General features: G+C 48.9%; 1 protein-coding gene across 10 annotated transcripts in view; it reads right to left on the reverse strand.

Annotated features, from left to right (window-relative positions):
• Positions 1-9780: 9780 nt before the first annotated feature.
• The window catches only part of TK2 (thymidine kinase 2), a 65529-nt gene continuing 48632 nt past the window's right edge, over positions 9781-26677 (reverse strand). For 9 of the 10 annotated variants that reach the window (XM_035281571.3, XM_078357363.1, XM_035281568.3 and 6 more), the window contains 4 exons: positions 16839-16927; positions 16167-16246; positions 13835-13915; positions 9781-12248 (listed from right to left, as the gene is read on the reverse strand). In XM_035281571.3, coding sequence (XP_035137462.1) covers positions 12150-12248; positions 13835-13915; positions 16167-16246; positions 16839-16927 — 349 coding nt within the window. In that variant the 3' untranslated portion in view covers positions 9781-12149. Of the gene's footprint in view, positions 12311-13834; positions 13916-16166; positions 16247-16838; positions 16928-26677 lie in introns of all 10 variants that reach the window. The other variant, XM_035281570.3, reaches the window with a different exon arrangement.

Here is a 26677-nt window from a genome sequence, read left to right on the forward strand (position 1 = left end):
GACTCTTTCAAGAAACACATCCTGCTTCTGCAACTCTAGAGAGTGCTGGGGGGCGGGAAAGGATAAAAATTCCTACCGACTAGTCAGTGTTTGAAGGATGGAGCTGAATAGCTTTTCTTGTTCCTGGACTAGGCAAGCAACAATGTACCTTTCCTGTGTTCAAAATAAATGTATCATATCAATAAAATGTAGCAAGAAGTAACACTCTGAGAGAGTGCATAAGGGTTTGTTTTGGTTGTTTTTTTTCTTCAGACAAGGACTCACTCCACTCACTTGCCTAGGCTGAAGTGCAATGGCGTAAACATAGCTCACTGTAGCCTTGAACTCCTGGATTCAAGTGATCCTCCCACCTCAGCCTCTGAAGCAGCTGGGACTACAGGCATGTACCACCACACCCTGCTAATTTTTTATTTTTAACTTTGTGAAGACAGGGTCTCACTCTGTTGCCCAGGCCAGTCTCAAACTCCTGGTCTCAAGTGATCCTCTCACCTCAGCCTCCTGAATAGGGTTTATACCTTTTGAAACTTGTAAGGAAAAGAAACACTAAATCGCAACAAAAATACACCTCCGGCGAACAATCCCTACCCATTACCTCTCAAGATTAAGCATCACTGGAGCCTTGTTATTTCCCATTTGATGAGGGTATCTGGATAGTCAGTGCTTTACAGGAGTCACCTTTTTTTTTTAACCGCACTGCAAGTTGGCATCATTTCTCTGAGACACGGGTGGTTTAATGTCACGAGGATGGGCCGTCAGCATCAGGACCTCTACGAACTTCAGAGACTGCATGTTTTACTCTAGCAGTGGCTGCTTGTAGCACCCTGATGGTTTGTACTATCAGGAAAGAGAGGAAAATGGCAATGAGACTGAAATGAGCTGCCGTCTCACCCTCGGCAGGAATTCCCCTCTTCCTTTCCATGCCCTCCACAAGACCATGGCTTTGGTTATTGATCTCAGCAGACAGAGCCTGGACCCCTTCCTCTGTCATATTTCCCTCCCATCAGAACCGAAATAGAACCCACTAGTCCTAGACCCCCAAGTGCCTTGAAAGTGGGGTGTAATGCAAAACTCAAATGGCCTATTAACATAGTCCTAGATCCCCCAGATGCCTTTAAAGCGGGGTGCAGTCCCAAAGGAGGGTGCAGCAGGGGGAAAGACTGTGAGATAGGCTCATCCTTCTGGTTCTTCAGCCCATGTCCCTGCTGGACAGGCCAAGGCTGGCTCTGCCACGCCCACCAACCCCACTCTGAGCACACACTGCCACCTGCTGGCTCCCTGCTGCCACTGTTGAAAGTGAACAAGTCAGGCCTTGAAAAATGAGGAAGCCCCCTTCTCACCTTGAAACATGCTACCCACCAACACTCATAATTGCAGACAAAACCCGTTATTTTGATCCTGGGCTTTTTCTTCCACCTTGAGATGTTCCATAAGGTTTTACTCATTCAAGTATTCCATTTTCAGAGCTAACCCCTGCACCACCAGCAATTCTCTCTGGACAGAGCCTGACACTTCTGTCCCCCTCTCTGTATGCAAAATGACCACTCCTCTGTTCTGAACACCACTAGGCATGGCTCTGGTGCCACCTCCGTGCTCCGGGGCTCCATCTCCTGGGAATTAATGAGAAACTTCCACAGTGATGGTGTCCAGCCACATGCTGCCCCCAACCTAAACCATCCCACACCAACACCCCACTCCCACCGCAAAGACTCAGGATCCCACAGACCTTTGGGACTGTCCTGCTCTTGGCTTTTCCTGCTCCTCTATCCATGCCATGCCCTGTGCTGTGGTGTGTCGCATATGGCACCACATTCGAGGTCCTTTGCGCATTCCTAAGGAGATGCCTCCTATCTGTGCCAGGGGCCAAGGAGAGCACCCTGGGTACCCAGGCTCACCAGAGGCCCAAGGAGATGGAAGGAGAAGGTGCATCACAGGACAGTGGGGACAGGGGCGTCAGGGCAAGACCCTGGGATGAGGATGTGGGTGTGAGGGTTTGGTAAGGGAGGTGATCCCAGGAGTGCCAGATAGAGTGAGACAGGAAACAAGGAAGGCAAGGAAGCCAGTAAGGGGTTCACCAAGAGGGTCACCACTGCAGGCCACTGAGCTCAGTCCCACTGGTGACTCTGAGAGACAGAGCAGAACGAATCCTTGAAGTGAGCCCACCTTAAGATGGAGGAGATGGGTCGTTTGTACCCTGACGCTCAGCAGACCTTTTGGGAGGCTGCCCTTTGGAGAATGTTCATTCCTGCCCCTGTGGAGACAAAACCTGCACACAGGTGGGTACATTCGGGCATGGCACATGCACATACACATGCCCTTAGTCGTTCCTCACTGGGATCCCAACAGAGGGCATCCTTCTCCAACCGGGCCTTCTCTATGCAGTGGCAGGTGTCACTAACCCAGGGACAGCCCCTCAGGCTTCCCATCTGTGAAATGGGAAATATTAAATAGGTGAAGATCCCTTCAGGGCACACAGCAGGTGCTTAATGAATGTTGGTACCTGTCTTTGCTCTCCCTGAAACTGAGCATATAACCACACCACTTTCAGTCCTTAAGACCAAGGAGGGGCCACAGGCTAGATGGATTTAAAAGCTGTGACTCCATCTCCATCCTAGTCAGAGAGAGCCATCCACTAAGATAGCCCCTACACAGGCTTTCTGAGACACACATCAGGAAGCAGCAGGCACTGGGAAGCCCAGGGCATGCTACTTAATACCCACTCCAACTATCCATCCAACTATCCATCCATCCCTGCCTCCCACCCTCCCTCCCTCTCTTTATCCATCTATCTATCCTTCCTTCCTTCCATCCGGCCATCCGTCCATCCAACCATCCATCCCCACCTCCTACCCTCCTTTCCTCCCTCAATCCTTACTTCCTTCTATCCAGCCCCTCATCCATTCAACCATCCATCCATCCACCATCCATCCAACTACCCACCCACCGTTCCTAATCACTTAGTACAGCATCTGACAGCCCACAATTAAGCTGGAGAGCTGTCAGGGTATGCAGTATTATGGGGCAAGCAAGGGAGCAACACCCCAGCCACAAGCCTCCATCAGGAACATCAAAAACAAGTGGGGCCAGGGGCAGTGGCTTATACCCGTAATCCCAACACTGGGAGGCCAAGGTGGGAGGATCACTTAAGCCCAGGAGTTTGAGACCAGCCTGGACAACATAGTAAGACCTTATCTCAACAAAATAATTTTTTTTAATTAGTCAGCCATGTAGTCCCAGCTACTCAGGAGGCTGAGACGGGAGGACTGCTTGAGAGATTAAAGAGCTCACATCAGCTTAATTTTCTGCACAAGATTTTAATTCATGTATTCATGAATTGAAGAGCTCAAGGTTGCAGTAAGCCATGGTCACACCAATTCACTCCAGCCTAGGTGACAGAGTGAACCCTGTCTTTTAAAATAAAAATAAATAAGTGGAAAAAAAAAAAGGCAGACCTTGAAGCAGAGCAGGTCAGCAATCTCAGGAGAAGGATGAGGCAAGAGGCTGCCTCAGCTTGGAACCACGATGGCCACTCCAAGGCATATCCCCCAGGGTACCTGACCTGCAGCAAAGGAGCCTGGAAGAGCAACTTAGGCCTAGGATTCCAGGGGCAGGCCAATTATTTTCTTTCTTTTCTGACCATTAACATAATAAGCATGCTTATCCCCAAACCAAAACAGAGCTTTTGCTCTCTCCAGTAAGCCTGCTCCTCCCGCATTCCCCGTCTGGGTAAATGAGTCCATCTACTCACTCAAATCCAATGCAGATGTCATCCTTGACCTCTCTCTTGCGCGCGCGCGCTCTCTCTCTCTCTCTCTCTCTCACCCTCGCCCTTGCCCCACATCCTTCGTCCAATTCCTAGCTCCTTTCATAACAGAGTCTGAATCTGACCCCTTCCCACCTCCTTCCACGGTAACCAAATTCACCATCATCTCTCCCATCCCTGGAGGCTGCCAGCCTTCTGTAGCCTGTGCTCCACCCGAATGCCGAATGCCAGAGGATTCTGTTAAAACCTACATTAGGGCTGTGCATGGTGGCTCATGCCTGTAATTCCAGCACTTTGGGAAGCGGAGGTGGGAGGACTGCTTGAGTCCAGGAGTTTGAGACCAGCCTGGGCAACACAGAAAGACCCCATCTCTATGTATTAAAAAAAAATTTTTTAATGTAAAAAAACAAAATCATACATTTGATTATGACCCTCATCTCATCTGTTCAGTTCCCTCCAGGGATGCCTGAAGCCATATCAAGTCCCAGGCTCATCCCCTCACTTCCCCTCTGAACTCACCTTGGGTCCCTTCCCTATTGTCTACTATAGCCAAAACCACCCAGGCTTCTGCTAGGTTCTGGAACATGCTGAGCCTGGCTCTATTCCCAGCCTCTGCACAAACTGTACCCTCTGCTCTGTCCCCCTACCCCACCCTGCCATCTTCTCTTTCTTGTTATTCACATTTCCCCTTAAATTTCACCTTCTCAGAGAGGACCCCTCTGACCAACCATCTCTCTATCACATCAGCTTAATTTTATGCACAAAGATTTTAATTCATGTATTCATTTACCCCCATTAGAAGATAAGCTCCATGAGAGATCAACTTCATCTTGTCTCATTCACCACTATTTCCAAGCATCCATCATATTAAACCATCAAATGAGTAGAAAACTTAGAAAGTACAGATATGAAAACAAAAGCAAACATTACCATCATTTCCACTATTCAGAGATACCTAACGTTACTATGTTTATGCAATTCCTCCGGTCTTTCTTCCATATACACATATATTAAAATATTGAGACTGTAATATTTATAGTATTGTGCTCTACCTTTATTTCCCATGAAGGGCGTTAACTAATTTTAGACCAAGAGAAAGTTGCAAAATAGTACAAAGAACTCCTTTCCACCCCTCACCCTGTTTCTCCTGAAGTTGACATCTTATGTAACCATAGTACAATGATCAAAAACAGGAAATTAATACTGATACAATGTTATTAACTATACTACAAACCTAATATTTAAGTTTCCCCAATGGTCCATTAATATATTCTCTCTATTCCAGGAGCATATACTGGATCCCACGTTGCACTGAAGTTGACATCTTATGTAACCATAATATAAATGATCAAGAAGAGGAAATTAATATTGATACAATGTTATTAACTACACTACTAACATTGTTTAAGTTTCCCAGTGTTCTGTTAATATCCTTTCTCTATTCCAAGAGCCTATACAGGATCCCACATTGCATTTGTATATTTTCCTTTGTCTCCCCAGTTTGTAATAGTTACTTAGTTTTTGCCTCATCTAACATGACCTTGATGCTTTTAAAGAGTTTTTAAAAATCAGTTATTTTGTTGAATGTCCCTCCATTTGAGTTTGTCTGGTGCTTTCTTATTACTGGAGTCAAGTATGCATTTCTGGCAAGAATACCACACCAAAAAAAAAAAAAAAAAAAAAAAGATGCTGCCAGGCGTGATGGCCCACACTGTAATCCCAGCACTTTCAGATGCCAAGGCAGGCAGATCACGTGAGCTCAGGAGTTCGAGACCAGCCTGAGCAATGTGACAAAAGCTCTACTCTACAAAAAATACAAAAATTAGCCAGGCCTGCTGGCACACACCTGTAGTCCCAGCTCCCCAGGAAGCTGAGGAAGATTACCTGAGCCCAGGCTACAGTAAGCTGTGATTGCACTACTGCATTCCAGCCTGGGCAACAGAGCGAGACCGTCTCGAAAGAAAAAAAATATGATGCTGTGCCCTTCTCAGAGCATCTTCTTAAAGACTTCATGATGTCCTATGTCTTACTACCTTGATCGCTTATTAAGCTGGTGTGTATAGGGTTCCCATCTCCACTGTTAAATTACTTTCCCTTTTTACTTGATAAATATATTGGGGGAAATACTTAGAAACTATGCAAATCTTGTTTCTCCTCAAACTTCTGTCCACTAATTTTCATACTGACAGGTAAACCCTGTCTGTGATATTTTTAACTGTGGTGTTTGTGTAATGGCAAATCTGTTTCCCTTTTACACGTATTAACTGGATTCTTTATAAGGAAGCACTCCTTTTCTTCCCTACTTACTTATTTCTTCAATTATTTATATCAGCATGGATTCGTGGATATTTAGTCTATGTGTTAAAATCCAGTACTATCACAATTTATTTTGTCCCTCAAACTGTTCCAGCTTTGGACATTAGGAACTTCAGGCAAGCTCCTAAATTCACTTGACATGGTTCCATTGTCCCCCCATCCCCCACACTTTCTTTCTGGCAACACAAGATATTCCAGGCTCATCTTGTCACTCCCGTGTGGCATCTCTGGAATCAACCACATCTCCTAGGAGCCCTCGTTCCTTCTACAGGAGAATGGTGTTTAGAGACCAAGATCTGGGTAGCAGGTGTGCTCACTGTTACCAGGTGTCATCACTTCTAGATCCACTCAAGACAGAGCTAGGAAACACAGGTATGTGTACTAAGCACACATAAACACACACATACATCTGTATTTCCATATTTGTCTATACATAGTATTTATTATTTGTTTAGAGACAGGGTCTTGCTTTGTTGCCCAGGCTGGAGTGCAGTGGTACAATCACAGCTCTCTGCAGCCTTGAACTCCTGGGCTCAATCTATCCTCTCACCTCAGCCTCCCAAGTACAGGAGCACACCATCACACTTGGCTAATTTTTGTAATTTTTGTAGAGATGGGGTTTTGCCACATTGCCCAGGCTGATCTCTTAACTCCTGGGCTCAAGCAATTCACCCACCTTGGCCTCCTGAAGTGCTGGGATTACAAGTGGGAGCCACCACAGCCTAATATTTCTAAATCATGAGTTTATACTGACACCTCCTATTCTAATCCAGCACCACAGGGTTTATTCTAGGCCCCTCTCTATTATTTGTAACCTCTTTCACTAACAGTAAGAAATCCAGCCCTCATAGTCTACAATCTATTTACTTGTTTGTTCAACTTTAGTATACATAGTTTCAGAATTACTAACCTATACTCCTGTGAGAAACACTTTTTTATTTTGCCCATTGCAACTTCTACCTCCTGGGTTCAAGCAATTCTCATGTCTCAGCCTCTTGACATAGCTGGGATTACAGACGTGCACCACCACGCCCAGCTAATTTTTGTAACTTTAGTAGAGACAGGGTTTCAGCACGTTAGCCAGGCTGGTCTCTAACTCCTGACTTCAGGTGATCCGCCCACCCTGGCCTCCCAAAGTGTTGAGATTATAGGTGTGAGCCACCGCACCTGGCCGAGAAACACTTTTAATAACTATATTACAACTTTTATAAACAAGACATTTTTGCCTTTACTCTTGCCGAATCCAGTAAAGACACTGTTTTCCAGTTACATGCTAGTTCTGTTCTTTCCTGCCCCCATCAGTACGTAACCATACTCACCTGTGGTATGATGGGATTCATCTGTAATTTTTCATATTCTGTTTTCTGTTCTCCCTACATCCTAGTTGCTCTTGTTTATTTTGGTAGTATGTGAAGGGTGTGTGAAACATTGCTATGGTTCTAACAGTCACAGTTATAGAAAAAGGAATTTCAGGCTGGGTGTGGTAGTTCACTAATCCCAGCATTTTGGGAGGCCAAGGCAGGAAGATCACTTGAGGTCGGGGGTTTGAGACCAGCCAGGCCAACATGGGGTAACCCCTGTCTCTACTTAAAGTACAAAAGTTAGCCAGGGCTGGTGGTACACATCTATAGTCCCAGCTACTCAAGAGGCTGAGGCATGAGAATCACTTGAGCCTGGGAGGCAGAGGTTGCAGTGAGCCAAGATCACACCACTGCACTCTAGACTGGGAGACAGAGAAAGACCCTGTCTTGAAAAAATAAAAAGGTATTTCAGAGAAGTATCATTCCCTTCTCTTCCCTGTAGCCCAGTCCCATTTTTCCCTTCTTTCCAGTCTTTTCCCACCAATGTATTTTGTCTCTGGGTGTGCTTCCTGGATTTCTTTTGCATTTGTGTATTTTCTTCTATCTTTTTTTTTTTTTTTTTTTTTTTTACTTTTTGATAAAGTTTCATTCTTGTTGCCCAGGCTGGAGTGCAAGGGTGTGGTCTCAGCTCACTGCAACATCCACCTCCTGGGTTCAAGTGATTCTCTTGCCTCAACCTCCCAAATAGCTGGGATTACAGGTGCCCACCATGCCCAGCTGATTTTTTGTATTTTTAGTAGAGATGGGGTTTTGCCATGTTGGTCAGGCTGGTCTCAAACTCCTGACTTCAGGTGATCTGCCTGCCTCCCAAAGTGCTGGGGTTACAGGTATGAGCCTCCACACCCAGCCTCTCTTCTTTCTGACATAAAGGGTAGCATACTGTAGATACTCATTTGCTTTTTTCACATAATTTTATATCCTAGAAATTATTTCATAGCTATTCAGAGAGATCTTCCTCATTCTTCTATACAGCTGCATAGTAGTCCATCATGTGAATGGAAAACAGTTTATTTAACCACTCTCTTGTGTATGCATTTTTAGAAACACAGAAATTCAAGACAGCTTCTGTGAACAGGGGTAAATACCAATACCCATTCTGGATTCCATGAGATAGGCTTTCCCTTAGCTTCTGTTTAATGATAGCTTTTGCCAAGTTCACCGTCTTATATAAACTAGAGGAACATGAAATTCACTCCAGCCTTAGGGAAGCTGAGGGGATGGGATTATTAGAAAAAGGAAGTGTGTGCCAGGAGCTAAAACCACTGGTCTAGGAAGCACTTCGGTGAGTAATCTTGGCCAAGGCCAGAGCAGCCAGGGATGTATTATTGCTATTCCATTCTAAACAATGGATGGCTGACATTTGTAAGAGCTTGTCATTATTTTAATAACTAACTCTTCAGGGTGGAGAAGCCAAGGAGATGGGTGTTCCTCATCCCACACACGTGAACATTTGAGGGAGCTCCCCACCTCAGGGCTCCAGGAAAACAGAAGTGATTGAGATTCCATAGCACCCTGCGGGTAGACAGATTTCAAGACCACCTTTTACCTGCTCTGAGGTTTAAATGGCACCACCATCCCCTAGGTCTAATGGTGCAAGTCTGCAGGAAGATTGTTCTGACTGATACATTCCCCAGGCAGGGGGACACTTCTCATCTAGGTGAAGGGCTCCTACAGAAATGAAAGGGGCAGAAAGAGCAAGTGAAAGACAAAAACAAGTTGGGTAACATGTTTCCAGAGGGCCACATTCACTTGTTTGTAAATTCAGTCATTCATGTCATCCAAACAAGGACGAGGTGGTTTCGGTCCTCACAGGGTTAGGCCTAGCAAGGGATATTACGGTATGGAATGGGGATGGTGAGGGTGAGGGTGGGGTGATGTGGGGGCAGAGGGGAGAGGGAGGTGAGGCCCAGAGGACCCTGCAGTGCTGATGCCAGATCATATGACTCAGTCTGTGGGTATGCACTGCTCTCTTGCCTTTCCCCCACCTCCCAGGGCCTCTAGCAAAGCCCTATAGGAACCTACCAGCTTATCCTAGTTATGCCTTGGAAAAGGACATTATTAGCATCTGGATTAAAGTATGAGTAGGGAGCAGTGGGCTCTGATGCCAACCGTGGCCAGAGTAGGACTCCGGCCTCCTCCTGGACAGTCAGGTCCCAAAGGAAGGAAGCCAGGAGCCAGGAGGTAGAACTAGAAGAGAAAGGTGGAAATAGCCTGGGACCCCGATGGCCACCAAACCACCACAAAGCCCTGGACCACCACCCCCCTACACAGTTCCTTATGTAAAAGAGAAATAGATTTCTATCTAGTTTCAAAAAAAAAAAAAAAAAACAGGTACATAAAATATTTTTAAATATTTATAATCATATATTTTACATGTACAATCAAAAATCTTAAATCTGGGATAAATGCTAACTGAAAGAAAATATATATCATGTGCAACATTTTTAAAAAGTCAACAAGAGGCAGAGCAGCTGAGCAGCTCTGGGGTGTACTGACTTCACATCCCCATGGAACTCCAGTCTCACAGCCGGGGTGAGGTGGGGCCGACACATCTGGAACATCACTGCCCTGGGTGCCCCTTCTGAACACCTGGTCCACAGTAGTTATCTATGACTTCTCTGTGACCCCTGCCCCAATCGGCTCTGCCTGCCACAGGGGACAGCAGTCCTAGCTATTTCAGGTGTGGTCTCTAGGCTGGGAGGTTTTTGTGACCTGCCCTGGCCACCACTTATGCACCCAGCCTCCTCTCCAAGGTGGAGGGCAGGGAGGACAGCAGGCTCTTCTTGGACCCTTACATTCCATGTTAGGAAACATGGGGTCTGAAAAATAAAAACTTGTTACTCTACTGGCAAAAGGATGCTGGCAGGAGCTAAAACCACTGGCCTAGGAAGCACTTCAAAATCAGTAACAGGGCTTAGGTGAAGGAAGGAGTTGCTGCGTATCACAGAGCAAGAGAAAAATCACGGGTGCATGTTCTCAGGATGTCTTGAAATCATGCCTTGGGCAAAAAAAGAAACAGACAGAGACAGAGAGAGAGAAATCACATTTCCCCAAAAATGGATGCTCAAATTAAGCCAAAGGAAAATATTGGACTGTTCATTTACAAATTATCAAAGATGGACCCCACATGTCAAGATTCCCGGTAGCAAAGGTTCTGCTTCCCCAGTTTTCTAGCTACATGTGTTGAGCAGCCTGTGGGCTACAGGTGCCGCTGTACACAGCTCCAACCTGGCTGCTGCCTCTCATCCTGCCAGTGGCACAAGAATTGGTCCAAACAGGAAGGATCAGGAGTTGGAGGCCCTGGACTGGCCCAGCAGGAGCACTTGGTACCTCTGTAGTGTCAGAGCATTGCATGCACAGGTGCCCACACTCACAGGGGTCAAGGAGTGGCCTTGCTACCTCTATTTACGGCTACTCTGAGAGGCTGTGGCCTGTTTCTCCAGAGTCGAGCCTTAATCCTTCCCGCAGTTTGCAGCCAGTCTTCTTGAAGCTCTCTCTGCCCACCTCAAAGAGTCAGGACCAGCAACGCTTTCAGAACCTTTACTTGCAAATCCCAACTTTCCAGACTGTCCCCAAAGGGAATGTTCTTTCTTTCTCTTGTTTTCTGCTTGATCCAAGGATCAGCTGTGCTTCAATGCAGTTCCAGCTGAGTGAAGCTAAGGTATTTTCTGAACCAACAAAGATGATTTCAGACTCTATGGCTTGAGGCATTCCTCTGGATGAAACAACATTTCAAAAAGACTTAAGTCCACTTGTGTCTCTCCCTTGGGCCACAGACTGTCAGTAACTCCAAGAGCAAAGCTCCTTATGGACACAAGACAGGAAGGGAGCCTCAGAAGCCAGGGCTAGCTGCCCCTTGCCCCAGTTTGGCTCTGGACCACCAGCCAGGAACCAAAAGTGACTTCCCTGACATGGAGACGACAGCAGTTCAAGCAGGACCTTCATCACCAAGGAGACCCAGCACCATTCAGGAGCCAGCACGTGAATCTAATAAGGTCCTCAAAGTCCATATGAAGACGTGGTAGACAGGGCTGCAACAGCCTTGGCAGGGAAACCACTGAACACCGGGCTCCAGCAAAATGCAGCACAATTTTGTGCAAGTCTAGAAATACTGACTGTCCTTGGGAACTGCTCAATATTGAGAAAATGATACCAGCTCCATATACTGCTAGCTCTCCCCAGAAACATAAGAGAGCCCCCACCGGAAGAGGCAGGGTGGTAAGGAACAGCTCTCAGGAGGAGGTAGCCCAGGAGGGAAAGTTGTAGAGTTGTCTGAATGGTGCCGGCTCCACTGCACACTGGCTGTGGGACCCCTGGGGAGCCCCTCAACCTTTCTGAGCTAGGATATAAGACACCTACCTTGGCCTCCTGCTGAAGGCTGAGATGACTGGTACACAGCTCAAGCATGAGGTCAGGTACACAACAGATGCTCTCCCTAAGGGCTTCACGAGTGACTCAGCAGTGCAAAGCCACTGGGAGAGGTGGGGAATGTGAGGCTGCAGGCTCGGCAAACCCATTGGTCCCATTTGTCATTTACCCACAAGAGTCAGAGACTCATGACAAAGACACTTGCAAAGGAGACAAGACCATTAGGAAAATCAGGCTGGCCAGACACAAAGCCCTCCTGGGAGTGAGTTTTTCCAGATCACTCCTAATAGCTAACTTGGCAGCTGCGGGCATTTTTCGGACATGATCCATAGACTTTTCACGTCCTATGGGCCATGCTTCCGATTCTCCGGAGTTAATATTTGATCCCGATTTTGTTCAAAGAGTTCTAACATCTTCTCCATGTTGTGGTCAGCCTCAATCACCTGGAAATTAGACACAGGGGTCACGGGGCTACACTGACCTCAGCAGCATCCTCCCTTCACAGCTAGACAAAGAGAGATGGAAACAAGCAGTAGGAGGCAGGGAGGGGCAGAGAAGGTTACAGACAGATAAAAAAGAAAGGTTAGAGCCAAATAGCTCTCAGCTCTAGAGTAATCTACATTTCCAATGAAGTTTTCACTTAAGAATGTACTACAAGGGCTAGATATGGTGGCTCATGTCTATTATCCAAGCATTTTGGGAGGCTGAGACCTGAAGATTACATGATCTGAGGAGTTTGAGACCAGCCTGGGCAACATAGTGAGACCCTGTAAGTTCATGAATGATTTTTTTTTCCCTCATCACTTTCTATCCTCCTTTTGTTATATAATAAGGTAGAAAAATAAACTGTACTTATTTAAAAATCTACTACACTAGGCCGGGAGCAGTGGCTCACACCAGTAATCCCAGCACTTTGGGAGGCCAAGGCAGGCAGATTACTTGAAGCCATGAGTTTGAGACCAACCTTGCCAACATGACTAAACCTCGTCTCTACGAAAAACATAAAAAATTAGCCAGGCATGTTGGTGTGCACCTGCAGTCCCAGCTACTCAGGAGGCTGAGGCAAGAGAATCGCTTGAACCCAGGGGGCAGAGGTTGCAGTGAACCACGATCATGCCACTGCACTCCAGCCTGGGTGACAGAGCGAGACTCTGTCTCAAAAACAAACAAACAAAAAACTACTACAGTAATACCTCACTTCCTGGCAACCTCACTGCCTGCAAGAGCCATCAGCAGAAGTATATGAGCCCGAACGATGTTCCTATGGCCACACACCAAAGCTCATGCACAGCCCTGCCTCATAGCCCATCCCATGTTGTATATGTAACCATCTTATGTTCCCCCCAGTCAAGGCTCAGAGGGACCCCAGAATCCAGATTTCTTGGGAGCATCTGGGTCACTGTATGTATGTCTGAGTAAAGAAATCTGAAAAAAAAAAAAATATGGAAACAGCAAACTGGAAAACAAGGAGATGGGGAAGTGAGGAAATTCTGACAGGCAGACAGATGACACGTGGCAGCAAGAGAAAGGCGGGTTACTGTAAAAAGCAAACACAGGAACACAGAGACATTAGTGGGCAAGGCAGACAGTTCCACACACCGCACTTCCTAAGTGCATCACTGTGTGACAGCCCAGACAAGTGACATTCCTTCTGATGACTGCATCACCAAACAAAGGTGAAATGAGGCTCTGTGACATCCACAGAAGGAAGGTCACATCGAAGGAACCACCATCCCAAATGGTGAAAACTGAAACCCGGGTCTGGATTCTTTGCTGAAGATGCTGGATCAGTGACAACTGCCAGGTGTGACGGCACTGGCATAGATTGCCTTCCATCAGGTCTGGCCAACTCACTCTGAGACTCAGCCCAGAAATAGGGACTGAAGAGAGAGGACCAGCCTTCCCACCTTCCTCCTTCGAAGGTGTCAAACTCTAGAGGACTGTGCCCTCCCCCATTTGCAAGGTGGCGGACATTCCCCACATCACTCCTCTTTCTAGAACAGTCTCATATCCTGTAAAGGAGACTTACCAGAACAGGGGCTGCCACGGGGAAAAGGCTGTCTTTGATGAGCCACTCCTCATGGAGATGGTGAATTGCTTCCAGGTATTCCTGCCACGGAAACACACAAGCAGTCTGGCTGGAGTGGGCGGAGCAGATCCCACCCACCAAGGGTCTCAAGCAGAAAGAGAGGGCAAAGTTTTCAATGACCATGGGCAGGGAGTGACTCGGACAAAGGAACCCCGCAAGGGCAAACCTGGCTCACGTGAACAGCAGCAGCCACAGCTGCACACTCGGCAGCCAGGACAAGCAGAACAACAGCAGAAGTGTCACCAGTCACCCTGCTCTGCTCCACTGGGGGTTCATGGGCACAAACACTGGCCCTTTCCCTGGTGCCTGAATCAAAGCCAAGGCAAAAGGCAGTACCCACACCTGGCTTCTCCCATTTACTGCCACTTCGGCAGCAACAGAACCTCAGTTCCTTCAGGCAGGGGTCCAGCCCTGGGCAGCCTCTAAACCCTCCTCTCTTTCTTGCCACCAAGAGGACTGTGACCCTCACCCCTTGCCCTTCTACCCCCTCAATAACTCATAACCTGTAGACCCTCAAAACCATAAAGACCACCAACTGCAAAAAGTGTGATGCAGCGGAGCCAAAGGGAAAAGGGGCACAGGCTCTCCTGAGCCATGGGGCCTGCACGCTGGGCAGAACAGATGCTCACACTCTCCCAGGCACGGAGCAGGGTGGTTCCTCACACAGATTCCACTCGCCATCCCAGAGGCTCTCATGTCAACTCTGCAACTGCCTTTTCATCTACTGCCAAGCTCTCCCTTGGCAACAGGAGCTAGGTGTATCCCATGGACCCCATCAAACCCTTAAGACAACGGCTTGGATCATGCCTTGGAGGGACCCCAGACCCCACATTTTTGGGAAGCATCTGGGTCACCGCACAGAGCTGCTGTGCCCATCACAGCATGGTCCAGCCTGGCCCCATTCCATCGCACTCCATCCTCCTAGCACTCTTGCCTCCAGGATTTTGAAGGAGCTGCCCAGAGTGAGGCCTGGGCCTTCGTGGCAGGAATTGCATCGTGCTGGCACCAGGAAAAAACAGGGCTGGGCAGGGCTTCAGGAGTTGGATAGGCCTCCCGGGGACAGTCTAGCCCATCCTGGGCTCAGAGCCCCCGACACTCCACTGAACACCTGCCCAGTCTCTGCCTCCCTCCAGTGGCAGCTTCTCACATGGGGCATTCAGCTCAATACTAACCGAGCAACTACTAGGCACCAGGCCCCAAGACACATGCAGAGGACACAGAGGGAATAAGGCCCAATCTTAAAAACCGTATTCCCTCTGTGGCCTATGGAACAAAGGTATAAACAAATAGTATCAGTATGCTGTCCTAAGGGCTATGATCACAGAAAGCCAGGGGGGTGGGTGTGGGAGGCTACGATGGAAGGAGGGTCAGGGAAGGCTCCCTGGAGGAGGTGACATCTGAGTTACACTTTAAAGACAAAGGAAATGACTGTGCAGAGGCATATTTGCATAAGTCCACAGTGCGTGCAGATGTCTGTGTATGGCCACAACTAGTTCCTTATAGCCAGAGCACAGAAGGAGGGAATGGAAGGCGGTAACGCCAGAGAGGCAGCTGGGGCCAGGTCATACGCCAATTATAAAGCAGGGACTGCATTCTAGCCAGCAGCAAGGCATTGAAGGGTTCTGGGCTGGGAAATTGCATGGCGTTGAGTTGGATATATCAGCCATGCGGCAGCCTGGAGGCCGGATTTTGGAGGGAGATGTGAGGAGGGAAGGACAAGGTGAGAAGCACAGCCCAGGTCTGTACTGGAGAGTCCCCATGAGAGTCAGTGTGGCCTGAGCAGAGTTCAGAAGGGCATGGCATCCCTCCACTGTGCAAATGCTACTGAGCATAAGCACTGTCTGCATGCCTGGCACTGCGCTAAGCACTAGGGATGCAGCAGTGTGCAAGAGGGCTTGGTCCTGCCCTCTTGGAACTCATATTCTAGGGAGGACCCAGAGAGCACAAGGCCAGGCAACCTTCAGGAGGCAGAACAAACAAGCCCGGGTGCTACCAAGATGGGGAGGGGAAGGTAGAGAGGGGAATGCCTCCAAGCAGAAGGATTACCAAATTGTGAGTCACAGACCACAGGAAGCCAAGCAGATCTGGACATCCAAGTGGGTCTCTAGCCAAACAGGAGGTTAGAGTTCAGCCTCTGATACACTTGGTTCCTGTTTCTCTCTCTGCAGACAACAGCACAACGATCTCATGGGAGTGGGGCCAGGAGAGGAAGCCAGGCTTGGACAGGGTGGTTTCCCAGTTAATCTTTAACCAAGTCGAAGAGGCCTCTTACCAGTGGAATGACCTTCTCCTCTTCCCTGCATCTCCTCTTTAACCTCTGGTAACAAGTCTCAGGATTGGTCCGAAGGTAAACTGAGGTGAAAAGGATACGTGGCTCTCAGGACTCTGCTCACAGTTTGGAAGCAAAGTCCAAGGCCAGGGAAGGCAGGCACATGGGCAAGGGCGGGAGGAAGGTCTGCACAGCTCAAGCAGGAGGCAGGGAGGGCCAGCTCTCAGCTTGACCACTGACCCTTAGCCCCGACTTTCATTCTCTTTCTGTGTCACCATCCCCGTGGGGTCATTCTGAGGCTGAATGGGATTCCGTTTGTAGACAGAGCTCAGCACAGGCCTCACTCCTAGGAGAGGTCTCAATGAATATCTAGGCTCTGTCTTTCCCACTCCTTTACAAACTAGAAAAACCCATCAGATCACAGTGGATTTGGGTCTGAAAGTAGCTGAGCCAGGGAGGGAAGTTTAAAGAACACAGGCCAGGGTTCTTCCCCATGAAAGACCAGAAGCCCTGAATCCTGTCTGCCCTCAGAGAGAAGGCTGAACTCTCATGGGGAAGGAATCTCCGAGGGCAAGCGCCTCACCCACTGCCCCCAAGGGTTGAGGCCCAGCCAAGCACATCCTCAAGAGGCCCGGGAGAGAGACCAGAGAGGGAGGTGGGAGGGGTGCATCTCACCTATCAAATCAACAGACACGTCCATGTTCCTCAAGATCCAGTCAAACCATTCCGACAGAACTATATAGTCCACTTCTGGCATCTTCCCGCTGCAATGAGAGTTGTGAGGGCTTATTCACCTAAAAGAAAGCTTCCGGGTGAGGCAACTCCCCCAAAGGTGGCTCTCGCTGAAAGGGAGCCACCAAGGGTGCCAGGGCACAGTGTGATCCGTACAATACTGCACATGCAGTGACAAGGACCCTAAGCATTCCCAACCTCCTGCTGCCTGCGCGCAGCTGATGGCACAATGCTGCAAGGGCCACAGCATAGAGTGATAGGAGAATTCAGCTGGGATTGGAACACTCAGTGGAGAAAGGGATTTAAAGCTTGTCACCTGAGAACAGAGACAGCATTCAGGTTGGGCAATGAATCAGCAAACCAATTTCACTACTAGAAATGTATTTCATGGGCCAGGGTGGTGGCTTATGCCTGTAGTCCCAGCACTTTAGGAGAGGTGGGAGGATCACTTGAGGTCAGACTGCCTGGGCAACATGGAGAGATCCCATATCTACAAAAAAAGTTAGCTAGGTATGGTGGCACACGACTATAGTCCTGGCTACTTGGGAGGCTGAGGCAGGAGGATCGCTTGAGCCCAGGGGTTCAAGGCTGTAGTGGGTCATGATCATGCCACTGCACTCCAGCCTGGGCAACAGACTAAGACCCCTGACTTAAACAAAAGAAAAAAATTATTTTATGAAAATAATAGTGGATACTTACTGTGGCACTGTTTAAAACAATAAAAAACTAGGTCTTGGTAAATCTATATAATAGAAATTTCATGCAGTAACTGAAGGATGATATTGCAAAATAATATTTAATGGCATGGACAATTTCAAATCTAACATTCAACGAAAGCAACAGGATCTAAAGCTGTGTATAACCCAACCACATTTCCAAAAGTATTTACCAATGTGTCTTGGAAAGGCAGGAAAGAAAGACATCAAAACGTAAACAGTGCTTTTCTCTGAGCTGCAGGACTATGTGAGACTTTTCTTTTTTTCTTTATATCTTTTTGTATTTTCCAAATTTTAACAACACATTATTTCTCAAATCAGCAGTGGGGGTTGGGAAGCATTACTACATATTTTATTTTTTAGACAGAGTCTCACTCTGTCACCCAGGCTGGAGTACAGTGGCACTATCTTGTGAAAGGCTCCCCATCATGGCACTTTGGGGGCTTCACTCCCCATCTTGTGAAGGGCTCACCATCATGGCACTTTGGGAAGCTTTTTCCTAGAACATCCAGGGAGTGACAAAACACAAGCTCCCAGGCAGAAGCTCACCTGGGACTATAGGTGTGCACAACTCAGGCCCAGCTCACTGCAACCTCCCAGGTTCAAGCGATTCTCCTGCCTCAGCCTCCCAAGTAGCTGGGACTACAGGTGTGTGCCACCACGCCTAGGCTAATTTTCATATTTTTAGCAGAGACGGGGTTTCACCATGTCAGCCAGGCTGGTCTCAAACTCCCGACCTCAAATGATCCATCTGCCTCAGCCTCCCAAAGTGCTGGGATTACAGGCATGAGCCACTGCACCCAGCCTATTACATATTTTAAATGTTAACTTTAAAAGAAAGAAAAGAAGACAAGAAAGTGGGAAGGAAGGAAGAACCAGGGTGAAGAAGAGATCTAGCATCTGTTCCAGGTATTCCTGTGGGTTTCCTCTGCCCTGAGAGGAAATCAACAGAAAAGAGACAACAGGAATGGCCCCAGCTAGAGGGCACATGACCCTCACAGGCCTAGCAGAGTAATTCTCTCTTTTAACACCCTCCATTCCACTAGTGGCTCGGTGCGGGATCTTCTCAGAGCTGGATTTGGCAAGATTGGCCATGGGAGAGTGGCCATACCTGAGCCACATGCAGTGGGAAGCTCCCAGTGTGGGAGTGGGGTTGGGGAGGGGATGGGAAGCAGGGAGGGGCTGACTCTAGTCTCACGAGTGGATGAGGATGGAAGGAATAAGAGGCTGGAAAAGTGAGGCAGGCACTCTGGGAGACCAAGGGCACACTTGTCTTAGGGCCCTAACAGCAAGGCATGGCACTAACTGGAGAGGGACATTCTCCCCTAGTCCTGGAGACCACCACCATGTCCTCAGCAGAAAAAAAGCATTTGACACAGGAGTGGGAGAGTGAATGGAGAATAGCAGGCAGGCCTGAGCAGACTGCTGCACAGAGGCCAGGGCAGACCAATCTGTGGGACTGCCAGGACTCCCAGAAAACCTGGGGAAGCTGCATCCGGGAGGGGAGGCGGGAGGAGTGGGAAGAAAATCCTACAGCATTGCAGAGAAGACTTCCAGCCATCAAAACTCAGGCACTAAAAATTCAGGTGATGACTTTGGGCCCACAGGCTGCCTCCCTGCCTCCTCTCCTCTTACCTCCTTAAAAGTAGCCCATTCTTTATTCAGGATCCATCCACAGACCCAAGGGCTTCAAGGAACCCTGATCCCACCCCAAGCTTTCAAGCTTTAGGGTGGGCACAATCGGTCTAAGAGAAATCATCTCCCCTGGTTCCAGAGATGGGTTCGGGAAGCCAAGCTAAGTCAATCAGTGCAGGGCCTCCCCCAGCCAGGAGCCGGATTTGGATTAGGCAGCCGTGAGGGAGGCTTGCAGGGACTTAGAGAAAAAATGCTTCTGCACACTTAGGGAAGAGCCACTAGCAAGACAGCTGCCCTTATTCCAACCAGCGAGTAAGAAGCCCAGTGTGCCACAACTACATTGTCACCTTGAGAGAATCACACTGAGGACATGAACAGGACACAGAGTAGAAAAATGTAGAGAAACAGGGCCAAAGGCACCAAATTCAGCCAACTGTTGAGGGTTGATGACCACTCATTGTTCAGGCTACCTGAGTCCCGTTTCAGTTAGTTCAGCTCCGAATATTTGATGTTCAAGAAACCAAACCACTCTCTCTCGACTTATTTTCCTTTTCTGGAAAAAGAAGACTGAGAACAAAACTGGCTCTAAGTAAATGAGGATTTGCAATGAGGAAGCTGCTGATTAGCTTCTCCCCTACTCCAGCAAACTCGTGGCTTGAGGGCACAAAAGAGGCGGCACCGAGGGGTCAGCCAGTTAGCAGCAATGTGAGAAGCTGAACTGCCCATGGGACAGTCTCCCAAGACTCCAAGGCTGGACTAGCTGCTGGAGGACCTCTCATGCGTGTGCACAGCTCAAGGGAGATTCTGTCCAACCCCAGAGCCGGGAGGGTGCCCCTGGATATGAACATGGAACTGAACCACAATTCAGAACACATGGAGCACGGTGTTCACTAAAACCAAACCAACCACCACCGCAAAACAGGCACAGTGCGTGGAGGTCCGCACATGGAGACATAGGGACGGGTTACACCTGTGGGGGGTCTCTCAGGCTGAGAGACTCTGGTGGCTCTTCCACCCCCATGGCTCCCCTGGGAATCAGGTCCAGGTGGTCACAGGGGCCTCCCATTCCCACCCCGACCATAGCTGAACAAAAGGTTTTCCCCACAGGGTTGGTGCAGACTGAGGGGCAGCTGCTCCCTTCCCTATGCTCTCGGTGGGGTGGCCTCCTGTGGGTAGGGCCACTAGGCCAGACCTATGGAAAACCTTTCCATGACTGGAACCATGTGCCAGAAGGGTCTGGGGGATCCAGGAGGACTGACTGACCAGTAGCTGAGCTCAGTAAGGAAACAGAAGCCTCATCTCCATTACTCTCAGTGACATGGGGCACAGCGGGCACTGTTCTAACCATATTTCCTCCTAGAAACTCTGCCTGTGTCTGCCTCAAGCATGGGGCTCCCCATCTTGTGAAGGCTCCCCATCGTGGCACTTTGGGAAGCTTTTTCCTAGAACATCCAGGGAGTGACGAAACACAAGCTCCCAGGCAGGAGCTCATATCCCACATGCCACCATGTGGTTCCCAGTACCTGGCTGAACTCCCTGCAGATGGGAACGAAGACATCTTATTCTACATATGGGCAAAGGACTCAGCCAAACTTGGTTCTATGCTACATTTTGCATAGGCAGTGACAAGGACAGTAATCTGCATTTAAAAACATCTACTTTGGCCAGGCTCTGTGGCTCACGCCTATAATCTCAGAACTTTGGGGGGCTGAGGCGGGCAGATCACTTGAGGTCAGGAGTTTGAGATCATCCTGGCCAACATAGTGAAACCCCTCCTCTACTAACAATACAAAAATTAGCTAGGCGTGGTAGTGGGCACCTATAATTCCAGCTACTCAGAGGCTGAGGCAGGAGAATCACTTGAACCTGGGGGCGGAGGTTGCAGTGAGCTGAGATCGATCGCACCACCGCATTCCTGCCTGATCAACAGCACAAGACTCTGTCTCAAAAACAAACAAACAAATAAAGCCCACATCTACTTTCTCAGTAGTACTTTGTTGTGGATGACCCTGCATCGAGGGAAGCTGGAGCTGTCTGGAGAGTGGCCAAATTCTATTCTTCCTTCCCTTCATCCCTTCTGTGGCTCTGGCTAAAAATACTTTTTACTTTGCCCTGTGGCTGCCTGACTCCTGGCCTAGGAATAAGCCCAGAAACTTTAAAAACAAAGATAAGGTGGGGCGTGGTGGCTCACTCCTGTAATCCCAGCACTTTGGGAGGCCCAGGAGGGTAGATCACAAGGTCAAGAGATCGAGACCATCTTAGTCAACATGGTGAAACCCCATCTCTACTAAAAATACAAAACTTAGCCGGGCATGGTGGCACACGCCTGTAGTCCCAGCTACTCGGGAGGCTGAAGCAGGAGAATGACTTGAACTCAGGAGGCGGAGGTTGCAGTGAGCCAAGATTGCACCACTGCACTCCAGCCAGGGTAACAAGAACGAAACTCTGTCTCAAAAAAAAAAAAAAAAGATAAGACACAACACAGCCCCTGGCAACCCAAACACTAAGCAACAAATGTGAAATTAACAAACCACAGGCTAGGTGCAGGAAACAGGAAATCCCGCACTGTGCAGAACTTTTCACCACAGCCCCAAAGACAACCCTCAGGCCAGGGCCCTTGCTCTTATGACCCCCAAAAGTCCAATGAAGCCCCAAGGAAGCCCCAGCATCATTAACTCTGGGGAAAAGGGTCTAGGTGTTAGGATGGAGGGCTCCCTGTGGACCACCTGGCTACCAGCTTTTTTTATTTTTGAGACAAAATCCTACTGTGTCACTTGTCACTTAGGCTGGAGTGCAGTGGTGTGATCATGGCTCACTGCAGCCTTGAACTCCTGGGCTCAAGCAGTTCTCCTGTCTCAGCCTCCCGAGTAGCTGGGACTACAGGTGTGCACCACTCAGGCCCAGCTAATTTTTACATTATTTTGTAGAGATGGGGGGTGGGGTTCTTCCTTTGTTACCCAGGCTGGTCTCGAACTCCTGGCTTCAAGTGATCCTTCCCTTTCTGCCTCTCAAAGTGCTGGGAATACAATCATAAGACACTACGCCCAGCCCTGCCACCTTCTTCTGAGGCCCTTATTCCTCAAAGTGTGATTCTGGACCAGTAGGAATGTGGTCTCACCTGGGCATCTGCTAGAAATGTGGCCTCTCAAGCCCCACCTCAGTGCTGCTGAAGCAGAACCTGCTCGTAAACAAGATGCAGAGGGGGTCATGGGAGAAGCCTAGAGTAAGGCCCACCTGGAAAGAGGCAGAGTCCCCCCGCCCCCCAGGGCTAGTACTCCGGCTTCTCAGCTTTGGGGGCCCCAGTGGGCCCTGAAGCCTTTGGCCTTGTTGAGAGAAATCTAGATGCTTCCTGCCACTTCCTCATTCACTGCTTGCCCCTACACAGCAGGGTGCAGAACAGCCTCCCCTCCTGTGGTTAGTTCCTGCCCAATCAGGAAGGAGCGCTGGCTCTGTAATCCTTTCTCAGTTCTTTATCTGGCCAACAGGGTCAACAACCAGACAGTAAGTTCAGCTCCTGTCCATGAGTCCCTGCCCTGTCCCTTAACCTGAGAGCAGATGCCCCAGTTTCCATATAAGCAGGTAGAGTTCACAAGTGAATCACTTGCCCTAGGAAGGTGTTTTCAATGCCCCTATGGCTCGGTTCTCTGTCTCCTGGATGGACTTAGGGACTCTGGGGTATGTGGCTGAGGGAGTGGGAACTCCAGGCCACATGCTAAGCATGCTGTTTCATACAGCCATTGTCCTCAATGATAAGTATGTAAATTATTATTTTTAGATATAAACTTAAGAACATATTGTGGAGGAAAATGCAAAATCCAAACAAATTCTAGGTTAAAAGAGGAGACTCCAAGAAACTTCTGGGTTATTGGCAGGTGGCTGCTTTGAACCACAGGGGCTGGAAGGATGAGGAAGCAGAGCTGCAGGGGGCTTTCCTCAGCCTTTGGAGGACTCCAGTGAAACGGTCCGAGGAACACCACCTTTTCTCATCTCCCTGGAGACCATGGTGGGTGACCTGGCCCTCCAGACAACCACAATGCTCCCAGCAGCCTCTGGAGTACCCACGGCCACATGCCCACTGACAGCCTTTGGCTTCAAGAGTTCCAGTGATGGGTCTCAAGGACCCAACAAGGTCTTCCTGGGAATCTGAGCCATATGAACTTAAAACAATTAGATCCCAAGAACAGAAACAAGGACACTGTAAGGTTCTTCTGTGGTTCATTGTCCCACAGAAATACTGACCACAGAGGCCATGCATTCCGGGAGGGCCGGGGGAAACATAAATATAAAGTCATCAGGGCAGGAAAAGAGCTAAAAAATTAAAAGTTCCATTCTCTTCCTGAACCACCTGCAAAACAGCTCCAGGTGAGGCCTATGTCATCTGGACCACTGCCATAACCATAGAAATACAGAACTGACACATCAGGATGACGCAGGACTACGGGTGTGAGTTACCAAAGCCCATGGCCATCAGCAGGAACTGTGACCTGGGCCAAGCAAAGATAAACGGCTCCTGGGGAAATCTACCTGGTGCTGGGCAGCCTACTGCTTTGGGAGTGGAATTAGGAAACTGACAAACTTCATAAAAACCAAGGTGGGCAAGGACCCACAAAAGGGTCCTAAGACTTGAAGGAGACAGCAGGTCCAAAGGCGCTTCAGAGATGGATGAGAGGAATCAGAGGTGAGAGATGGGCTCAGAGAAATGTAGAAACTTGGTCTTGCTCACAAACAGAGCAAACTTCAGAGCCAGGATAGAACCCAGGTCTGCCAAATGCCACACTCTGCCCTCTCCCCTTAACCTCTGGTCATTCCGCTCCAGAATTACTCACTTCAAAAAGAGCCCTCAGGCTGAGCACAGCTGTAATCAGGCTCATGCCTATAATCCCAAAACTTCGGGAAACGGAGGCAGGAGGATCACTTGAGCCCAGGAGTTTGAGACCAGCGTGGGCAACACAGAGAGACCCTGTTGCTACAAAAAATAGAAATAAATTAGCCAGAAATGATGGCATGTGCCATAGTCCCAGCTATACAGGGGGAGGAGGTGGGAGGATCTCTTGAGCCCAGGACGTTGAGGCTGCAGTGAGCCATGATCATGGCACTACACTCCAGCCTGGGTGACAGAGCACAAGCCCATCTCAAAAAAAAAAAAAGCAACAAGAGTCACTGGTCCCACACAGAACAGGCCAAGCTGGATGTGATGAGAAGACAGACACAGCGCCACTCTGTGAGGTTCACAGGTAATTTCACCCTACTGCCAACATCTGTCCCTTGGGCTACAGTTTTTTTTTTTTTCTTTTGAGATGTAGTCTCCCACTGTCACCCAGGCTCAAGTGCAGTGGCACAATCTCAGCTCACTGCAACCTCCACCTCAGGCTACATACAGTTCTCATCAGAGCAGTACACAGACATCACAGAGGCTCCCTTCTGCTCTCGCTCTCCTCTCTTCTGTCTTGCCTGTCCTCCCTCTGGATGAGGCTCTAAGGAGCAGGAGCTGAGGAAGGAAGAGGGCTGGATAAACCTAGCAGTGGACACTCGGAAACCCAGGCTGTTGGATGAAGACAGGGTTCTAACCTGTCTGGACCCTCACTGGACCCTCCCACCTTTCTACCCGGGTTCATGTGACCATGTGACCTGCTCTGACTAATGGAATATTAGCAACCTTGGAGCAGAGGCCTAAAAATATGCCACCTTCTGAGAGGGCAAGCTGCAGCCTACAAGAAGTCTGAGGTCAGGAGGCAAAGCCACAGCCAGGACTCACCTTGGCTGCCAGCCGCTGAGCCCACAGCATTGCTCTGATGCTCCAAGTGGATTTGGGGCAGAGACTCTCATTTCGGGGGTGACACAGGCTCAAAGGCATGATCCATGGCAGCTCAGGGCTCCTACAAGAAGCCTTTTTAGTGGCCCCTCAAATAAAACATGCAAAACAGTGGAGAGCCAGAGCCTGGGGAACAAGTTGAGCTGGAGACCAAAGCACAGCCACAGGTCCCCTCATCCAACAATAGCTAATGAGAATCAACCAGGAGCCCGCTCTGTGCTGGGTCCACACTAGGCAAGGACACCAAACTCAGTGCCTGCCCTTAGGAGCTTATGGTCCGATGGGCAGAGGCAATAGGGGGGGCTGTGCAATAAACAATTAGACATACACTAAGTTGAACCACGCAAAACTGCCATTTTTGTAGGTCATCATTAGTTAAATAATTTCATATAATTGTCTTAAATACTACAAAGAAAACGAACACAAAGTAGTCATTAAGAACAAGAGGGCCGGGCACAGTGGCTCACACCTGTAATCCCAGCACTTTGGGAGGTTGAGGCAGGAGGATCACTTAAGCCCAGGAGTTTGAGACCAACCTGGGCAACATGATGAAACCCTGTCTGTACTAAAAATACAAAAAAAAAAAAAAAAATAGCCAGGCATGGTGGTGTGTGCCTGTAATCCCAGTTACTTGGGGTGCTGAAGGCAAGATGGCTTGAGCCTGGGGGAACGGAGATTGCAGTGAGTTGAGATCGTGCTCAGCTTGTGATAGAGCCAGACCCTGACTCAAAAACCAAAAACAAAACAAAAACTAACAAGGAGCTTGCCCTATCTAGACAGGGCAGTGGGGGAGGGCTGGGAGACAGTAGCATTTAGGAAGACAGCTACAGATAAGAGTGAGAGGAAGGGCCTCCAGCACTGACATCAGAACAGCTCTGTGAGGGAGGGACAGCAGCATCCCAAGCTTACATTAAGGACAGGTGGGGCCTGCAACCCATTTCCCCAAGACCCCTAGAAATCAGCAGTCTCTGAGCACAAGGATGGAAGGTCCCATGCCTGAGCCCTTGGCACTGACAGGCCACCAGAAGCCCCCTAACTAGGTATATATGACAGTCTGCTCTCATGAGGGAAGCTTTCAGTGAAAAACACAAGAAATGTGATGCACACTGTGGTAGAATGATTCACCCAACTCTGTACCCTTCCCTATAGCCTTGCACCATGCTGTGTAACTCACTGGACCCTCCCCCCTTCCCCCCCGCCCGCCCCGCCCCGCCCTGGGCTCATGTGACCATGTGACCTGCTCTGACCAATGGAATATTAGCAAGCTTGGAGCAGAGGCCTAAAAATATGTCCTTGCATCTCTGCTGTTGCTTCTGCCCTCTGTCACCATAAGAAGTGGACACCTGGGCTGGTTTGCTGGTCCCAGAAGGAAGGTGACAGGCAAGAGGAAGAGCGATGAGCTACCCCCAGTCACCCTTGCTTAGGCCATCCTAGATCGGCTGATCCCCAGACATCTCATTGAGCCCAGCTAAGGTCAGCAGAGTTGCCTGGTGATCACTCTGGCCGACTGGGTAATGAATGCAGATAGCTGTCTGCCATGAGGATTCATGGCTGTTACACCACGTTGCTATGGCAATGGATAACTGAGAAAACAGTGGGTACTCTGTATCTGTCAATCA

This window comes from Callithrix jacchus, chromosome 20 (genome assembly GCF_049354715.1).
Source record: "Callithrix jacchus isolate 240 chromosome 20, calJac240_pri, whole genome shotgun sequence".
Classification (NCBI taxonomy): Eukaryota; Metazoa; Chordata; class Mammalia; order Primates; family Cebidae; genus Callithrix; species Callithrix jacchus.